General features: G+C 49.6%; 1 protein-coding gene across 1 annotated transcript in view; it reads left to right on the top strand.

The window, feature by feature from the left end:
- Window positions 1-14,785, top strand: part of NRBP1 (nuclear receptor binding protein 1) — a 32,605-nt gene that overhangs the window by 5,069 nt on the left and 12,751 nt on the right. Inside the window, exons 3-7 of the mRNA XM_030945255.1 lie at window positions 8,383-8,505; window positions 8,886-8,987; window positions 9,070-9,159; window positions 9,635-9,675; window positions 10,698-10,792. Of these exons, the coding sequence (XP_030801115.1) occupies window positions 8,383-8,505; window positions 8,886-8,987; window positions 9,070-9,159; window positions 9,635-9,675; window positions 10,698-10,792 (451 nt within the window). The remainder of the gene's footprint in view (window positions 1-8,382; window positions 8,506-8,885; window positions 8,988-9,069; window positions 9,160-9,634; window positions 9,676-10,697; window positions 10,793-14,785) is intronic.

Genomic DNA, 14,785 nt, shown 5'->3' with positions numbered 1-14,785 from the left:
TACTTTGGAGAGAAGGAGTCCGTGTCACGTGCGTGTGGGCACAAACAGGTCCACTTTTCAGGGTGTGTGTGTGTGTCTGTCAGGGTGAGGAGGGCAGAGGCCTGGGCCTGGCTGCCTGTTCTGGGGGCTCCTCACGAGGCTCAGCCTGCTCAGGGCAGTGCTGCTCTCATCCAGTGCTGCTGCACTCTTCAGCCTGGCACTTAGAGCAGAAGAGGCAGAAAATGGGAGAATGAGCACTGATGTGTGCTTAAATACCTTTGCCTTTTCCCAGAGAATGTGCCAGGCTCCTCAGGAGCAGTGGGAGAACCCTGTGCTGCTCTTGCAGCCCTGCTTGTGTTCTGTCCATCATCTGGAAACTTGACCTGTGCTGTCCTGTACAGGGGCTGGGCACCTCTGCCATGGACTCTGGAGTGTTGAGGGGGATTTTTGGGGTGGCTAAAGGGGACGTTTCAGTTCCTGATAGCCAAGGGTGACCTTGTGGCTGATTGTTGCTCTGTGGCTCATGTGTTACTAACTCACTTGCGGATCAGCTGCCGGACTTTCCCCTGCTGCACTTTCCGTGTTCTGCCCCACTTCAGTGGCTGCTGAGATCAAGATGTTCCTTTCTGCCTTATCTCTGGGCACATGCCTCATGTGTCAGTGTGCTGTGCATGCAGTGGTTGCCACGTTGAGTAATTGTTGTTTTTCTGTCTGGGGTTTTTCACCCTGGGATGAAAGCTGCAGACCTTCACAGCTTCCTCTAGGGTGGCATGCAGACTGTGACAGCGTGATGGGCTGAGTTCCCTCTGGGCCTGGCTGTCAGCTCAGGAGCAGAGCTCAGGGAGCAGAGTTTGACAGTGTGCACGTGAGTCAAGTCTTGCCGTTCTTCAGTGGATGCTGGAAGTTTAAAAATTCCTTTAGCAGCACACTGCCATGAGTTTGGTTCTCTTTTTTCTGTGGAAGATCTGTCTGTCATTTGGATTGGCACTCCTCAGCTGTTGATGGCTGGATGTTACAGCTCGATTTCAGGCTTATAGATGCTCTCTGTAAGAGATGCTGGAACTATCCAATGTTTAGAAAAGAGCTGTGATTCATGAGGACCTGAACTCAGACAGGAACTGAAACACTGGGTCTGCTGCATTTTTATCTCTTTGTTGTCTTCGCACTTCTAGGGGGAGTCTCAGTTGCTTGAATAATTTTCCATTTGAAGGCAGTTTGTGACTTTTGTACCTCTGGATTTACATTTCTTCAAGGGGACAGAGTGCAGGATTCTTGGAGAAAAATGCTAACAGACTGAGTGTTTGGATTCTGGGATGCTGGAGCCTGATTTTTCTCAGCCTCTGTTGTGATTGGAAAGAAACTTGCTGAGGTAGTAAAAGATAAGCACCAGTCCTCCAAGCAAGCTGGCTCTTAGAGGGCTGCCAGCTCCCTGACAGGCTTTGACAATGGGTCTGGTTTTTTTCCAGTTGGTGCAGAAAACTAATGCCATGCTGTAGTTTTTATAGCATTCCTTGACCACAGGGAAGGTATTAAGAAGAAGGGAGTTTGTGAAGCCTTTTAACATTTTTTTTGGCTCATGTGGGGGCTTCCTGAAAGAAATGAACCCTTGGGAAGTGCCAGAAAGAGCTGAGGGGCACTCCAGGGTGCAGAGGGGGTTGAGCATTTGTCACAGCCCCGTTGTGTCCTTGCTCACAGGCTGTGACGGACAGCTGGCACTCGCTCCTTGCAGCAGTGGCTGGAGCAGGGCTGCCTGGCTGCTGCTCTCCAGAGCTCCTGGGAGGTTGCAGGGGCTGGGCTGCCTGCAGCTGAGCCATGGAGTTCCCTCTGCATTCCTTACAGAGCTGTTCTAAAAATGCCGTGGTCTGCAGCAGCGCCAAAGCCTGCCCGGGTCAGCCCTCCGTCTTGGGAAGCCCAGGCAGGCATCGTGGTGTCCTGGCAGCTGCCACAGCTTTGGTGGAGCTTAGACTGACTGGGGAGAACCTTCCTGCTGGGCCAGCAGAGGGGAGAGGCTGTGTGAGGCTCTGACTCCTGATCCTGCCTGCAGGGAGGTGCCTGGCAAATCCTGATGGACAGAGGCACAGCCAGACCTGGGTGAGCCGTGAAAGCGTGGTGCTCCTCAGGCATCCCGTGGTGCTCTTCAGGCATCCCACGGTGCTCTTCAGGCATCCCGTGGTGATCTTCAAGCATCCCATGGTGATCTGACATGGATGGCAGGACAGCTGTATCCTGTTTCTCTTTATCAGTGCTCAGGAAAAATCCCATTTCAGGTGTCTGGTACCTCCCTCCCAGGCCCTCTTTCTCTGCAGAATCCAACCCCAAGGCCTCTTGTCCCAGCTCTGGCTCATCTGGTGTGAAGGTTGCTTGCAGATGTGTGTGCTTGCCTGTGCACGTACGCAGAGATTGAGAAGCACATTGGAAAACAATTTGAAAAATAGTTTAACAGAAAGACAGTACAGGTGATGGTGACAAGGCTGAGGGCTTGGCTTGACAATTGTCTTGATCGTTCTTTTTGCGTACTTTTGGAAGTTCCCTCAAACATCCCATGAATTCCTGGTTAATTCAGTAATCAGAATTAATTCCTGATTAATCAGTAATTCAGAATTACTGATAATCTCACCTTCCAGCCATTTTTACTTCTGACATCTTATGGCAGACAGCTTTGCCATTTAGAGATGTGTGTCAAGATCAGGTGTTCATGGTCCTGTTCAAAATATGCTGTTTGCTCACCTCATTGCCTGCTTTCTCCAGTATTATCAGAAAACACGAAACAATAACTTTTCCTTAGTGTTTCATGTGGCTTTGGGGGTTGTTTCCAAGACTGATACTTCCACAGTATACCAATTTTTATGGCATTTTCTGTTCAGAGTACTGATCTTTGAACCCCTCCTGCATGATTGATGCTGTTCAGAGTTACCTGCAGTGATTTGAAGGTTTCTCTGCCAAGTGAAAGTACCACAGAAGAACAGGATGGGCTATAGCAGACTGGGAATAGCTCACATGGAGTTTGTCCTGTCTGGTTTTCCCTCTCTCCTTGGAGTGTCACACTGCTGGCACTCTTTCCCAGTGCAGTTACCAAAACCTTCCTGATGAACTGTCTGAATGGGCTTATTCATAGATATTGAGGTTTCTTCCACACTCCTTTGTTTATTTTGCTGTGCTGTTTCTGTTTCCCTTTGGGAGTTAGGGATGAAGAATCATTGCCTCTTCCTCCTGCCACAGACCAGCTCAGCGTGACTGAGCTCTTGGACTCCACTGGATTCCTTGTTTGTTTTGAAGCACTGAGTGGAACTGAGCACTCCTCCCTTTGGTCTTGCAATTCGTATTCATTTCTGGTATCCATTAAATAGATGGAATGATGCCTCTTTCCCTCTGGGATAGTTGGCACTGGTGGGGCACACCTCAAATCCTGGGGGCAGCTCTGGGCCCCTCTGAGCAAGAGAGATATCGAGGGGCTGGAGAGTGTCCAGGGAAGGGACATTGAGGGGCTGGAGTGCCCAGAGAAGGGGACACTGAGGGGCTGGAGAGTGTCCAGAGAAGGGGACACTGAGGGGCTGGAGAGTGTCCAGAGAAGGGGACACTGAGGGGCTGGAGAGTGTCCAGAGAAGGGACACTGAGGGGCTGGAGAGTGTCCAGAGAAGGGACATTGAGGGGTTGGAGTGCCCAGAGAAGGGGACACTGAGGGGCTGGAGCGTGTCCAGGGAAGGGAATGGAGCTGGGAAGGGAATGGAGCCCCAGGAGGGGCTGAGGGAGCTGGGAAGGGGCTCAGCCTGGAGCAAAGGAGGCTCAGGGGGGACCTTGTGGCTCTGCACAAGTCCCTGCCAGGAGGGGACAGCCAGGGGGGGTCAGGCTCTGCTCCCAGGGAGCAGGGACAGGACAAGGGGAAATGGCCTCAGGCTGGGCCAGGGCAGGCTCAGGGTGGGTATTAAGGAAAACTCCTTCCTTAAAGCTATGTCCAGTCTTGGCACAGGCTGAGCAGGGCAGGGTGCAGTCCCCATCCCTGCAGGGATTTAAAAGCAGTGTGGATGTGGCACTGTGTGGGATGGGTTAGTGGTGGCCTTGGCAGTGCTGGGGGAGTGGCTGGACTCGATGATCTGAGACTGCTTTTCCAATCTCAGTGACTGTATCCAGAGGAGTGCTGTTTCTATTCAAAGTATCTTGACTCCTGTCATACTTTTGTGCTTTTGTAAACTGCTGATCTGCTGCCTGGGGAGTTTCCTGGTGGGAGTTTGTAGTTAGGTCTGTCCTGCAGTGTGGAGTTCAGCCAGAATTGTCAGAGTGCTTTTGGAGAGGCTGGATGGCCACTGGGTGACAGCCTGTAGAGCGGTGGTGTGACACAGGCAGGGTGTGACACTGCCACTGGGTGACAGCCTGTAGAACAGTGGTGTGACACCGTGCAGGGGTTCCAGACTTGTCCCTTTCCTGTAGAGCACATGCAGCCCTGGCTGGCAGGAGGGCTCCATGCAGGCTGTTCTGGCTCCCAGCAGGGCTCAGCTGTGCAGGCCAGCACAGGGCAGGACCCATGGCACGTGACAGGGACACTCACAGTGTCAGCTTTGGCCTGGGTTTGGGCACAGCAGCTCCTGAGCTGGTGCAGTGAAGGTAGGAGTGAGGGAGAACCTCAGCACATGGAGGACTTTCAGCTCTGTCTTTAAATGGTCCAGATGTGTGCCTTGGGTTAACAGACTAACTTCTTGCTGATGCGTTTGATCCTATTACTTGTTGCAGCATGTCTGGAAGAACCAATTACTGTATTGCTGATGGTCAGATTGTCTTTTCCTTACAGTTTAGTTGCTGCATGAGGTGGTCTGTACAGCCATGGTAATAATCAATACCTTCCTTTCCTTGCTGCTGTTAAATTACACTGGTTATTTTAAATTTCTTGTTGAATTAAAGCCTTTCAGCTTTTCACTACCATGACTGTAATTGCCAAGGCCAATGTGTCAGTTTAATTAAAACATGAAGTAGCATTGTTTCTTTGCTTTGGTGGATTTCTTTTCCCTTTGTCTGCAGTGGACCTGACGTTCTTCATTGTGTTGCATTCTGGATTAGGCCTCAGATCCCAAAGAGCCCTTTTTGTTCAATTTCTATTGGTAAATTTGCTGCTTTTAGTTTCCCCGCAGCTCAAAGAGAAGTTGAGCTCCTCATGGCCCAGCTGCTGGCTCTGGGGGTCTCTTATCTCTAGTCCCAACCATTTCCCAGGTGGCTGGACAGAGCTTTCTCCTTTCTCTGGCTTAAACAAGTGACCAGGGAAACTGGGTAACACATTCATGCTGCTCTGAACCAGACCTGGGGGTTCTTGTGGGAGTGGAGCCTGGTGAGCTGCCACTGCCCAGCTCTTTTTCAATGTGCAAGTCCATTCTGTACTGATACCCTAGTGGACTTTTCCCCAGGCTTATACCTTTTATCCCTAGATTGTAAATAATCACTGTGACTTGTGATTTAGGCTGTTGTTATTTTTTGTTTAATTGACAGATCATGTGAACTACAGAATGGCTCTCCAAAAGTCTGTGCTCTTTCAGCAACAGATACACAGATGTTTGAGAGCTATAGAAAAAATATGCATTGGACAATGGAATAACTTTCCAAAAGGAAATTTAACTTCCATACTTTTTCCCCCTTGGAGCTGCTGTGACACTTCACCTATACTCTTTTAAGTACTTGAAATTCTTGTTGAGTTTCCTTGCCTTTTGCTTACGGGGACTCAGAGCTGTGTTTGTACTTCTGTAGTGCAGAGCTGCTTCCTGTGCTGTGCTGCAGAAATTGGGGCTGAGCTGGGCTCAGGACACTTCCTCCTTCGGAGTGTAGAAGCTGCCTGCTCTGGGGCTGTCTGGGACAAACACCAGAGTAATAAATCGTCTCAATGCTTTCTGAGGGTTCAGGATTCTGCTTTGCCGAGCATGGGAAGGGACGTGCAATAGGGCTTTGGCAGGCAGGAGGAATCTGCTGTTGCCTTTCAGTTATCTGTCTGCATTTTTCCCCTTTTGCTCTTCTCCCCAGGCTGTTGAGTCTCCTGAGGAGCAGAGTTGCCATGGGTGATGTCAGCTGGGTTTGGTGTCCTGAGTCATATCTGGTGCTCTGGGATATCACCTATGAGTCATGGAAATCATTTATGCTCAGGGAGCTTGGCCACAAGTGGGAGATGTGACAGGTCCACAGCCCCAGCTGCATTACTGGGGCAGATTTTCAGCTGGTACTTGAGGATTTACTCAATCCAGTAAAGCTGGGTGCCTTTAACTGTTGGAATCCATCATTGAGGTGTTGCTGTGAACAACAGCAGGTGGGATGAAGAAGGAGAATCCAAAGGGATGCAGGGACACTGGGTGTCAGTGTGGTGGCTGTTACCTTGTCCTTGCACTTCTCACACACACCTGCCTTTCTGCTGCCTTGGGCTTCTTTAACCTTCCCTGAAGGTAAAGCCTTTTGCCATTCAGCTTTAGTAATTGTGCTGGGTGATTTTATGCTGTCATCCCCAAGATATTAGTTATTCTAAAATTTGAAGAAATAAATCTTCTATCCTTAATTCTTTTTATTCCTTCAGCTTTCTTTAATGATGTAACATAACAGGCCTGGCCTGTTGGTATCAGTGTGTTTATATACATATATATATACATTTAAAAAATCAAGTTTTTAGGGTCAATATGAACGCCTTCCTAAACCAAATCTCAGTCCTTTTACCCCTCAGTTATGTAGGCAGCTCCAGTGGAAGGAAGTGGGTTGGTTCATACTGGGCTGTCACCTCCTGTGATGATTTTCCATAGCTGTCCTCTGTAGCTCAGGCTCTCCTTGTGTAATTATAGCCTGTACCTCTTATTCCTGCCTGTGCCACGCCTTGCAGCTGGCTGCTTGTGTCATTCTCCTTTACTGCTGAGTTTACTGCCAGAGAAGTCTGTATCACTCTGCTTTTACTGTGCTTGGCACCCTTTGTCCCTGCAGTGTCACCTGCAGTGCCAGAGTATTAAATGTCATTGGGCCTGTTCAGAGTCCCTTGGGAGATCATAAAGAATCCCACCTGTGTTGGTGACCTGTCCCTCTGTGTGGTCAGGCTATGGAGGGAGTAGAATGGAATGGAGTAACTCAGCTGGAATGATGAAATTGGGTAAATTTGATCATGGGAAAGTGGCTGCTAAGGGAGAAGGGATTTTTGAGGGAGCTCTTATATAAGGTGAGAAGTTTCCAGCAGTAGGATGCTGATGGGGTCCCTAGTGAGGGAAGAGAAGGTGACACAGTATAAGAAGGAGGAGCTCTGAAATGTTTTGGAGGTGATAGAAGATGAGTCTGGATTTGCCAGGTCACCAGCACCAGCCCTGCCTGAGTTCAGGGGGTGTTGGGACAGTGCTCTTAGACACAGGGGGGGATTCTTGGGGCTTTCCTGTGCAGGACCAGAAGCTGGACTGCAGTGGTCCTTGGGAGTCTCTTCCAACTCAGGTTGTCCTGTGGATCTGTGAAGTGATTCTTGGTGTGTAGTCAGCAGATGGGAACAGTAATGATTGCTGGTTGACAATTAAAAGGTGAATTCTATCTTCTTGTCCTCTCTAAGTGCTTTGAATCCAGTGCAGTGGGATATCCACCATGACTGTGACTGCTGTGTGCCTGTGAAGTTGCCTGGCAAAGGCATTACAGTGAATGCCATGGATGCTGGATGAAAGAGACCGTGTTATCTTTGAATGCTGCTACATATCTGAAGAACAATGTTACAGAAAACTTTGCTGCTGGGAGCAGGGTTCACCTCTGATCTCTGCAGCTCTTTCAGCCTTATGTCCTCCCGCAGCCCTTGCCATTCTCGCGCTGGGCTCCAAACTCTCAATCCCCCCTTACCTTGCTGCTTTCTGAGTGCTCATCTGTGTCTTTAATATGTGTGGATGTACTTGTGCTGGGTCAATGTTTACAATTATTAACTAAAGAAGTTACTCTCGTGGTTTCCCTTGTGTCATTGGTTCCCACCTCTGAAGCTTCAGCTTTCCCCTTGTTCCTCTCTGCTTTGATTGAGTTTCAGATGTCATCACCTTTCAGAGGATTCCTTCACAAAGTTGTATCTGAGTTATTGAGACATTTCTGTATCCCTTTTGTGTTGTTGGAGTGGTTTTTTTGTGGTGGAATGACCTGCAGGTGTCCTTAACCATGAAAATCTAATATATTGTTGGTGGAAGGCAGCTTTGCTGCAACACAGCGTTTGTGCACACAAGATTTTCCCCTCAGTGTGCTCAGGACTTGCTGCTCACATGCTCTGCAGTGACTCATGTTTGGGATATGCCCTGTTCCAAGATACATGTGCAGATCCTGTCCTAGAATCCTCATTTAATTAAAAGTTAATGAGCAGAGTCGATGATTTTCCAGGGAGTGCTGCATGGCAATGGTCAGGTGTGGCTCACAGGTGCTCACAGGTGTCTCCACCCTTCCCTGCAGGTGAACCAGCGCAATGTCCCGGGCATTGACAGTGCCTACCTGGCCATGGACACCGAGGAAGGCGTGGAGGTTGTCTGGAATGAAGTTCAGTTTTCTGAGCGGAAGAACTTCAAGCTTCAGGAAGTGAGTTGATGTGTCTCCCAACAGGATGTGAGGAGCGTACCCTGCCCTGGGGTGGGATTATGGATACTTTTTGTGTTGATTATTGGCTGGGTTTGAAAGGCTGTGCTGTCCAAATGTAGCAAATTTGGCTTAAGCCTGGCCTGTATAGGAAATGTCCTGGAAGACTGTTGTGCTATTTCCATGAGCCCTTGTGTTCATTTAGACTTGGCAATCAAACCACACTCTGTGAGATGCAGTGCAGAAGGAAATGGGGTCCTGCCTGTTCTTAGCATAGGGGCTTGACATACACATTAGTGTTTGAGGGGACCACAACCCAAGAAGAAAGAAGGATATTTGGTGTGGTCTCTGATATGACATGTTTTTGTCTTTCTGATGTTAAGGAAAAGGTTAAAGCAGTGTTTGACAACTTGATTCAGCTGGATCATCTCAACATTGTGAAGTTCCACAAATACTGGGCTGATGTAAAAGAGAACAAGGCCAGGGTAAGTGCAGCCACCAGGCTGTTGGGTTCTCATTGTTAGCTAATTAACAAGGTGGAGGGTAACGTGTCCTGCTGCTTCACAGGTGATCTTCATCACTGAGTACATGTCTTCAGGGAGCTTGAAACAATTCCTGAAGAAGACAAAGAAAAACCACAAAACTATGAATGAAAAGGTAACTCTTGTTTTCTGTGTGACCATCATTCTTTAGAGCCATCAGCCCCTGGAAAGCCCTTTCAGCAGAGGATCCCAGAGAGAACTGGTGATAACACATTGCTGCAGCTCCCCTGTGTCCCTGTAACTGAGGTCAGCTGCAGGTTCTCTGGGACAGCAGTTCTGTGCTGGCTGCTTTACTGCCAGCAGCTCTGCAGCTTCTCAGGTGTGGTGTGACAGGCATGGCCCTGTCCAGGGGCCCTCACAGGAAGGGGGGAAGGTGTCTGTATACGGCAGACTGGAGGACAGGTGTGTTTCTGGACCCATGGGAATTTGTAGAAACAAGCTGACTGTAGGAGTACTGATTCCTTATACCTGCACTGAGTAAAAGCTGGGGCAGGTATTGCTTCCTACGAGTGGGCTGTGAATCACAGAGCTACAGATTAGCTGATTAGCTCCTTGTGGATGATTTTCTCCTTTTCCTCTTGTATCTGCAGGCATGGAAGCGGTGGTGTACCCAGATCCTCTCTGCTCTCAGGTACGTGGGGCACTGACCTTGAGGTCCCAGCCATTGGGACTGATGTGGCAGTTAAGTATTAGGGAGGTCTCCAGAGTATCCATCTTTATAATCTGAGTTTCTCCTTGGTCAGGAGGATGTTGCAAAGATGACAGGGAATTCAAGTTCCGTGTGAGGGGGCTTAGAAAAACTTCCACGGTGTTGGCAGGCTGTAGGCCTGTTACAGGCAGTGGATTCATGGATATTGAGGCATGTGTGTGTACATTTCTTGATGGTGCAGCCCTTCTGCAGCCATCTGAGTGCAATACAGCTGAGTGGAATGTGGTGTGGGTTTTAAAAACTCTTTTCCACCAGGGCTAGAGTTGGTGAGGAGCTAATTAGAACCTTAGAAAAACAATAGCCTGGATGACAGAGCATGGCTTGCACTCCATAGAGGAAACTCTGGTGCCACTTGGCTAAATTACAGCTATTGATGAATAGTTTGGGTTCTAATAAGCTTCTGGGAGCTGACTGTCCTCACTTGTGCTAGCTGCTGACATAAACCCAAGCAGAGTGAGATGCAAAACCAGAGTGTACCTGGGACCCAGCGCTGAAAAGCTTTATTTGTGCCTGCTGACAAGCATGCCCAGTTGTGTGTGCATAGCATTAAGTGCCTCTTTGGTCCCCTTTGAGTAGGGACAGACTAAGGCTCCGATATTTTTGGTATAAAAATAAAATTGTAACCCTTTTAGAATCCACTCAGCAGTACTGGGTTGGATGAAATCGTGTCTTTACCTCTGGTACCTTGAGTTTCTTGGGAACTGATAGGAGAAAGCTTTGTCTTCCCCTCTGCCATGTTCTGGAGATTCAATAGAGACAATTCCTGTTTGTTCCTGGTTCTCAGCCAGAGGCTGATGTACAGTCACTGAATTGTATCTCCCAGCTGCTGTAAATCCCTGGCATGTGCCCTTTGCTCTCCTGTTCTCTTCTGATGTTTCTTGACGTGGGAGGGTGTGAAGGAAGGGGTTCAAGGCCTTGACCAGTGCTCTGTTCTGCATCTGCAGCTACCTCCACTCCTGTGATCCTCCCATCATCCATGGCAACCTGACCTGTGACACCATCTTCATCCAGCACAACGGGCTGATCAAAATCGGGTCAGGTAATGCTTGCTGGGGGTGCCCCTGCCTTATCAGAGACTGCCCAGAGAGAGGCACCAGCTCCTTTCCAGGCTCCCTGGCACGATAGGCCTGTGTGTACATGTGCTTCTCCACCTCCACATCAGATGTGCCAGAGACTGGGAGCAGAATTCACTGCTGATTGGACCCTTGTCATGTGCAGGAGTGACTCTTCTTTAGCCTCCTCTTTAGCTTTATGTCTCAAGGGGTTGACACAGGAAATGATGCTGAAACTTGGAGGTTTTGTAAGCACATAATCTGTGTGTTCATCTGCTCTGCAGATTTTCATGTTGATACACAGAGTTCTTCTGCCAGCACTGTGGAGCTTTGGGAGCTGCCTGGGGAGCTGTGTTCATGCAGCCACAAGAGTGCTGCTTGTAGCGGCCCATGTTTGTAATAAAGTGGACAGACTGGCAGCAGCGAGTGGCTTATCCAGCATGCCATTATCCCATGGGATAATGGGCGTGCCTTCAGGCTGCTGAGCTGCCCTCAGCCTGCTTGGCACACACGTGCCCTGCTGGAGCAGTCATCCTGTGCCAAAATGGTTTATTTCATAAGTAAGCAGTGATGTTCCTGGCAGTGCAGAGCATCCTTTCATGCTCTGGTTTTTCCTGCTGTTCCCATGTCTCTAAAAATCTGTCTGCAGTCAGGATGCATTATTTCACACCTTGACATGACCTTTCAAGGGACAGCTTTGCTACCTGCTGTTCAACTTCGGCAAGTATTCTCGATCTGAGGAATAGGTCTCTGCTTTCCTGGAGCTAATGTCTATGTGAGTTCTGCTTTGATGTGGAGTGTACAGGGAGGATGCTCTACATCACCTGTCTTCCAGAAATAGCCTCTCCATCAGCTGCAGACCTGTGGCTTTTCTTCCCATCAAAGAGCTCCTGTGTTGTTGTTTTGTTCCAGAACTGAGGTAGCAGGTTTGTGCTTGTACCAGGGAGACAGGATTGTGGCAGAAGGAGCACTCTGCTCCTGACCTGCCTGTAAACTTGGGGACTTGCTCCTCACACAAGCTGATGTCATCATGTCATCACACAGGCTTTATTGTGTTTTGCTGACTTTGTCCAAGTGAGAGAGATTTCCAAGAGTGAGTGCACCTAGTACCTGTATGCTGGCAAACTCCCTGGCATTCAGTTCAGACTGATGGGAAGACTTGAGTACTCAAGAAATTCCCTTTTTTAGTTTAGTTTCAAGGTACCATGCAGCTGCCATGTTTCTGCAGGGCAGCCAGTGCTGTCTGTGAAAGCAAACCCATGGAGCTGGCATTGCAGCCACGGCTTTCACCACAGGGAGATCCTGCAGCTCCTCAGACCTGCCATTCCCAGAGTGTGCAGCTCCAGGGCTGCTGTTCACAGGCTGTGTAGGAAGGTGGCTCTTCAGCTGTGGGTGAATGGTGGCCTCAGCACTGTTACACCTTGGCTCCCTTCAGTTTCACAAAGCTTTGCTGCTGTCAGGTGCAGCAGGAGGGACGTGTGTGTGCTCGTGCCAGGAGAAGTGGGTGTCTGTGCTGTTCCAGCCGCAGGATGTGGCTGCAGCTGCAGTGCTCATGTGCAGCTGTTCCTGACCTCTCTGCTCCACAGCTGTGGGCTGCCTGCCTCACCTCACATTCAGGAGTGAAGTAATTTATCTAAAAGATTCTGGTCCTTTCCTAAATAAAAAAGGAAGTGATTGCAAGTGGGCTTGTGGTCAAAAGAGGAATCCTCCAGATGGGAAAGCTGTGGCTCCAGTGCAGGCTGGAATTAGAATTGGCAGTGTTGCAGGATGTATTCCTATTCCTGCAATGCCCACCCAGCCAGAAAAGGCAAAGCTGCATCCCCAGGACTGCTGGTTGTGTTGGAGCTTGAGCCTTTCTCCCTGGCACTGCTGCCTCTGCAGTGCCACATGGGCTGGGTTTGAGTTTTGGGCCTGGAACAGCAGCTGCTCCAGGGTCACTGACAATGCCAGGCTCATGTTTGCTGCTTCCTGTCCTTGTTCTGTACAGCTGGCTGGTATCTGAGCACTTCCCTGCGTTCACTTAAAGCAGCAGGACAGTAATTTCTGTGGATTTATGGGGAACAAGGATTCAGTGCACTATGAGCTGTGCTTTGGTACTGTCTCTGTCCCCCGTACTGTGCTGGATGCTGCTCCCCAAGTTCCTCTCCCTGTGGCTTTGGCAAAGAGAATACTTGCTGAATGTGGGGCAAAAACCTGGCTAGGGCAGCTGCTGGTGTGCGCTGCAGGACATGCTGCTGTCTGCTGGGGCAGGGCGTGCCAGGAGGGCAGCCCCACGTTGGAAATGCCTGATGCTGTCCCTGTGACACTCGTTCAGGGTGGGAACAGCCCTTTGCTCCTTGCTGCTCACTCAGAGGCAGGAGCACGTGCCCTGGCTGCACTGGTCACTGCTTCTCTGTTCAGCATGTAAATCTGTGTGCTGGGGGTCAGCTGTGGGAGAAAAAGGGAGTGGGAAGGAGGAAAGATTTTGTATAATGCTTAAATGCAAAAGCCATCCATAATCCATTCATTTGCTAATGTTTTATTCTCCAGTTCCATAAAGTGCTGAGTTTATAGATTTAAGGAGAATGTTTCAAATGAGTGGAGAGCTTCAGAGAACTCGTGATGAGGATAGGAAAGACACTCACAGCTCTTAACCTTGCCACTGGTATTCCCAGAGACTGGAATGTCCCACCTGCTGCGTGTACTGTTCCCAGAGCCCAGGGGCAGCACAGTGGTGCCTCCCTGGGTGTCTGTGCTGGCTGACAGGGGGATGTGCTGCCAGGTGTGTTCTGGGGCTGCAGCTGCTCTCAGTGTGGGAAGAACAGTGTGTACACACAGGGTGCTCACACAGTGTGCCTGGTGCTGCTGCCTGCTCCTGTTGGCATTGCTGGGAGCTGTTCCTGGAATTCCCACTGGCAGCATAAGAACCATTCACAGGTGGAAAGAAGTGATGTGTTTGAATTAAAACCCTTTTGGGCAGCTCTGGGAGTGCCCCAGCAGAAGGGAGGCCTCAGGCTGGAGGGTCTCAGTGTCCTCTGGTGCTCCTGAGACATGGCAGTGTGTCAGCATCTGCTGAGACCTCGATGGAGCACAGAGGACGCTCGTGGAGTGCAGTGCAGATTTCCCCCTTGTGCCCCCAGGCCTTGCTGTTGTGTGTCTCTCCTGGCTGCACCACGCCTGACCTGAGCCTCAGTCTGTTTCAGTTGTGTCTGCTCAGGGTCTGCCCTCAGTTCCAGGCCATGGGGCAGGACTCTTATGGGTATTAGCTCTGCTGTGGCATCATGTGGCCAGGTGTGTAAGTGTGGGTTCTCCTGCTGAGATCTGTGGCCAGAAGGTACTGGGATGTAGAGAGAGGGAATTCTCTGCTGAAGGGGTGGGGTGGGTGGGACTGTAGGACACTCACAGAAGAACAGAATTTCTGGCTTCTTGGTCTCAGTCAGCCATGATCTTCTGCTTGGTCAGAGATGCCTTGTGTCCCCTGCCCAGTCTGGTTCTCAGGTAGAAGCCCTGATGTTCCTTAGGTAAATTTATTTGAAGAGGTGGCTGGAGGCAGGGCCCAGTGCTCAGTCCTGTCCCTGTGTGCCCTGACTCTGACCCAGCTGTCTCTATGGATGTAAGTGCTTTGCTGTTCACCAACTCATTGACTTTATCTCGTTTTACTTCCCGCTCACGGGCTGCTCTGTTACAACAGTCTTTCATAGGATATTTGCTAATGGTGAGCAAACTTCTCCGCTCCTGTGATGTGACTCCACTTATGTCATGTACATGATTTTATCTCTGTGTGTATCTGTATATATATATTTATATATATATGTGTGTGTATCTATATTTGTAACACACAGACATACACACTGATGTATTTACAGTGTTCCCTTGCTATAAGGCTGTGTGTAAAACTGTTTGGCTTAGGTGCATCCTGCTTGGAGAGCTCATGTTCTGTGCGGGGATGCAAACAGTTCCTCGTGCTCTTGGCCAGAGCCTTACAGAGAGGGAGCACTGCC

Source organism: Camarhynchus parvulus, chromosome 3, assembly GCF_901933205.1.
Source record: "Camarhynchus parvulus chromosome 3, STF_HiC, whole genome shotgun sequence".
NCBI lineage: Eukaryota > Metazoa > Chordata > Aves > Passeriformes > Thraupidae > Camarhynchus > Camarhynchus parvulus.
Note: the sequence above shows the minus strand (reverse complement) of the source record. Positions and strands in the feature narration are given on the sequence as shown.